The 5102-nt window shown below is 34.0% G+C and overlaps 1 protein-coding gene across 1 annotated transcript; it reads left to right on the plus strand.

Moving 5' to 3' along the window:
• The first annotated feature begins 647 nt into the window (after nt 1-647).
• Nucleotides 648-1202, plus strand: LOC100970959 (E3 ubiquitin-protein ligase RBX1-like). Its single transcript, XM_034958411.3, has one exon. It carries the CDS (start codon nt 676-678, stop codon nt 1000-1002), a length of 327 nt encoding a protein of 108 aa, XP_034814302.1. The 5' UTR covers nt 648-675; the 3' UTR covers nt 1003-1202.
• The last annotated feature ends 3900 nt before the right edge of the window (nt 1203-5102 follow it).

The raw sequence follows: 5102 nt of genomic DNA on the forward strand, positions 1-5102 counted from the left end.
TAGTCCCATTCTTTTCCTTGCCTACTCTATCCAGAGAAAAATGTCTGCCCTATCAGCTGATAGAACTTTTTAAAAATTTTTCTTTTTTTAATCACATAAATTACCATACACCATGTTTACATGTATTTATTTATCATAGATGTATTGGCTTTATTTTCATAAAAATATAGTTTTGATGAGGGCATATATACTTTTTCAGGCCTGTTTTCTGTTGCATCTCCAAAACTGTAAACAATAACTAAAATGTATAATTATTTGTTTTTTAAAATAAGTTAAATTCATGAGTGAATATTCTCTAACAAGAATGTAAATGAGCAAGTTTTCTAGCTCAATCTATGAACTTAATGCTCTAAATTGAAAATCAGACTAATTAAGTTAAGGTCCATCTTAATCTAATTCAGATTAAGGTTTAGGTCCTTTAAAAAATCAGCTGGAAGAGAAGTATTTATAACTACAAGAAAAAAATCAAACATTTGTTATCATTCAACGTGAGAGGTAGATGATATGCCAAATAACTGAATGGACAGTAAATGTTACAAAACTTCAGATTAGTGTGCAGATTGATATGAGATACAGGGTTCAGTGCAAAAAAAAAAATAGAAAAGTTAGAACTTAATAGAGACCAACAAAGATGAGTAACATTATTTAGAAAGGTAAAAAGACGGTGTTTCCAAAATGGCGGCAGCGATGGATGTGGATACCCCGAGCGGCACCAACAGCGGTGCGGGCAAGAAGCGCTTTGAAGTGAAAAAGTGGAATGCAGTAGCCCTCTGGGCCTGGGATATTGTGGTTGATAACTGTGCCATCTGCAGGAACCACATTGTGGATCTTTGCATAGAATGTCAAGCTAACCAGGCGTCCGCTACTTCAGAAGAGTGTACTGTCGCATGGGGAGTCTGTAACCATGCTTTTCACTTCCACTGCATCTCTCGCTGGCTCAAAACACGACAGGTATGTCCATTGGACAACAGAGAGTGGGAATTCCAAAAGTATGGGCACTAGGAAAAGACTTCTTCCATCAAGCTTAATTGTTTTGTTATTCATTTAATGACTTTCCCTGCTGTTACCTAATTACAAATTGGATGGAACTGTGTTTTTTTCTGCTTTGTTTTTTCAGTTTGCTGTTTCTGTAGCCATATTGTATTCTGTGTCAAATAAAGTCCAGTTGGATTCTAAAAAAAAAAAAAAAAAAAAAAAAGAAAGGTAAAAAGACAAACCCACAGCCAATATCATACTTAATGGGGAAAAACTGGAAGCATTCCCTTGGAAAACAGGCACAAGACAAGGGTGCCCTCTCTCACCACTCCTATTCAACACAGTATTACAAGTTCTGGTCAGAGCAATCAGGCATGAGAAAAAAGTAAAGGGTATTCAATTAGGAAAAAAGGAAGTCAAATCGTCTTTGTTTGCAGATGACATGATTGTATATTTAGAAAACCCCATCATCTCAGCCTACAATCTCCTTAAGCTGATAAGCAACTTCAGCAAAGTCTCAGCATAAAAAATCAATGTGCAAAAATCACAACCATTCCTATACACCTATAACAGACAAAGAGCCAAATCATGAGTGAATTCCCATTCACAATTGCTACGAAGAGAATAAAGTACCTAGCAATACAACTTAGAAGGGATGTGAAGGACCTCTTCAAGGAGAACTACAAACCACTGCTCAAGGAAATAAGAGAGGATACAAACAAATGGAAAAATATTCCATGCTCATGAATAGGAAGTATCAGTATCATAAAAATGGCCATACTGCCCAAAGTAATTTATAGATTAAATGCTATCCTCATCAAGCTACCATTGACTTTCTTCACAGAATTGAAAAAAGAACTACTTAAAATTTTTTATGGAACCAAAAAAGAGCCCACATAGCAAAGACAATCCTAAGCAAAAAGAACAAAGCTGGGGCATCACTCTACCTGACTTCAAACTATACTACAAGGCTACAGTAACAAAAACAGCATGGTACTGGTACCAAAACAGATATATAGACCAATGGAACACAACAGAGGCCTCAGAAATAACACCACACATCTACAACCATCTGATCTTTGACAAACCTGACAAAACCAGCAATGGAGAAATGATTCCCTATTTAATAAATGGTGTTGGGAAAACTGGCTAGTCATACGCAGAGAGTTGAAACTGGATCCCTTCCTTACACCTTATACAAAAATTAACTCTAGATGGATTAAAGACTTAAATGTAAGACCTAAAACCATAAAAACCCTAGAAAATACCTAGGCAATACCATTCAGGACATAGGCATGGACAAAGACTTCATGACTAGAACACAAAAAGCAATGGCAACAAAAGCCAAAATAGACAAATGGGATCTGATTAAACTAAAGAGCTTCTGCACAGCAAAAGAAACTATCAACAGAGTGAACAGGGAGCCTACAGAATGAAAGAAAATGCTTGCAATCTATTCATCTGACAGACAAAGGGCTAATATCCAGAATCGACAAAGAACTTAAATAAATTTACAAGAAGAAAACAACCCCATCAAAAAGTGGGTGAAGGATATGAACAGACACTTCTCAAAAGAAGACATTTATGCAGCCAACAAACATGAAAAAAAGCTTATCATCACTGGTCATTAGAGAAATCAAAACCACAATGAGATACCATCTCACTCCAGTAGAATGGTGATCACTGAAAAGTCAGGAAACAACAGATGCTGGAGAGGATGTGGAGAAATAGGAATGATTTACACTGTTGGTGGGAGTGTAAATTAGTTCAAACATTGTGGAAGACAGTGTGGCAACTCCTCAAGGATCTAGAACTAGAAATACCATTTGACCCAGCCATCCCATTACTGAGTATATACCCAAAGGATTACAAATCATTCTACTATAAAGACACATGCACACATACGTTTATTGCGGCACTATTCACAATATCAAAGACTTGGAACCAAGCCAAATGCCCATCAATGATAGACTGGATAAAGAAAATGTGGCACATATACACCAAGGAATACTATACAGCCATAAAAAAGGATGAGTTCATGTCCTTTGCAAGGACATGGATATCTCTGGAAACCATCATTCTCATCAAACTAACACAAGAACAGAAAATCAAATACCGCATGTTCTCACTCATAAATAGGAGTTGAACAGTGAGAACATATGGACACAGGGAGGGGAACATCACACACTGGGGCCTGTCAGGGAGTGGGGACTAGGGGAGGGATAGCATTAGGAGAAATAGCTCATGTAGATGATGGGTTGATGGGTGCAACAGACCACCATGTCACGTGTATAACTATGTAACAAACCTGCATGTTCTGCACATATACTCCAGAACTTAAAGTATAATAATAATTTTAAAAAGGTAAAAAGAAGAAGAAAACCACTGCTTGAATATTTATAGTAGAGAAGAGCAACAATAAAACTTCTTCACTGACACAATAATTATAAAATGTAAAATTGGTAGAATTTAATTAGAATATAAACAATTTGACTTAAGACATTTTATTGAGAAGAGCGATGTAAATAAAGACAGATCAACTGTTGCCAAAATAGTTGGCAAGAATAATATCAGTCTTAAAACTTTACTTTGTAGACATAGAAAACTTTTCTGGTTTATCATTGCTAAATGGGTGCCTTTTGGAGTTATTTGGTAATTGACATTTACAGTTCTCCTTTTGTAGTCTATTCCTTTGTTTATACCTAACTCTAAGTTTAAATTGCTGAATCATTATCCTATTATTATTATTAACTTACTTTATTTTTAATTAACATCTTAAATTTTTACTTAAAATTATTTTTTCTTCAATTACTTATTAATAAATAGCTATATCATTTTCTTTGTATAGATTATATAGATTGTTTTCCTCTCTTTGAAAATTTAATTTTTTCCACAAAACCTTTCACCCTCATTTGCTGCCACACTCACCTTTTTCACATGTACCTTAATGAGTCTTTAATTAGATGATGAAATAACAACCAAAAAGGACATTTTACTTGAAACTGGAGCTCAATAGCCATTAGGCCTTGTAATATTTCCAACCCTCCTTCTTCATCTATCGTTTGTTTACACTAGACAAAACTCCTAGCTGATATCAAATTTTGGTAGATTAACATATCCAATAACAACCACATATATTTGGTTTGGGTCATCTACTGTATCCAAACCACTGTTACATATCATATCTGAATTGACTCACACAGCAACCTATGAGTAAGGCAGAGCAATTGTTATTAACATCATTTTACCAATAAGAGAATCAAGATTCTAAATATCCAAAGAAACTGCTTTTCAAAACCCACCTTCTTTAAACAAGCAAGCTATTTTAGTATAAATTATTCATTAATCAGTAATATTCATAATTCTTCCATGTATTTAATTTTGAAATAAATATTAATGCAAAAATAGAAAAACATAACATTTTTAGATTTAGGAAATATTTTATATATGAATTAAAATTTGCAAATTAAAATTTGATTCAATATTGATGTTTTTGGATAAAGTTTTCTTTACATGTACTCATTCTCACACCATCTATGTGGAAAAAAATTTCATGTATTTTATCTACACCATATATACACACACTCACACACACATAGAAGCTCTAAATATATATATATATGTAACGTATATACATACACACACTCATATATTTTTAAAAATGGCAGCGTTGTTATGAGGTAGAGTTTAAATAACATGTTAGTAGAAGAAATCAATGAAAAGAGACATAAGAAAATAAGTTTGTAAAAAAATGATCACAGTAATTATATTTGGATAAGTGATGAAATAGTTTTAAGATGAGATCAGGTGTGTTCAGGGTGGTATGTCCATAGACAGATTTAGAAAATTCTTTTCAAAAATTCAGCAAAACTGTAAAAGAACCTGAATAACCAAGGTAATCCTGAGCAAAAAGAAAAGAACAAAGTTACAGGCATGACACTACCTGACTTCAAACTATGCTACAATGCTATAGTAACTAAAACAGCATGGTACTGGTACAAAATCAGACACATAGATTAATGGAGTAGGATAGAGAACCAAGAAATAAAGCCACACACCTACAACCATCTGACCTTTGACAAAACCAACAACAAGAAGCAATGGGGAAAAGACTCCCTATTCAATAA

Source organism: Pan paniscus, chromosome 3, assembly GCF_029289425.2.
Source record: "Pan paniscus chromosome 3, NHGRI_mPanPan1-v2.0_pri, whole genome shotgun sequence".
NCBI classification, from domain to species: domain Eukaryota; kingdom Metazoa; phylum Chordata; class Mammalia; order Primates; family Hominidae; genus Pan; species Pan paniscus.

Excerpts from the sequence above, each read along its gene's own strand:
- LOC100970959 (XM_034958411.3), top strand. The coding sequence starts at position 676 with ATGGCGGCAGCGATGGATGTGGATACCCCGAGCGGCACCAACAGCGGT.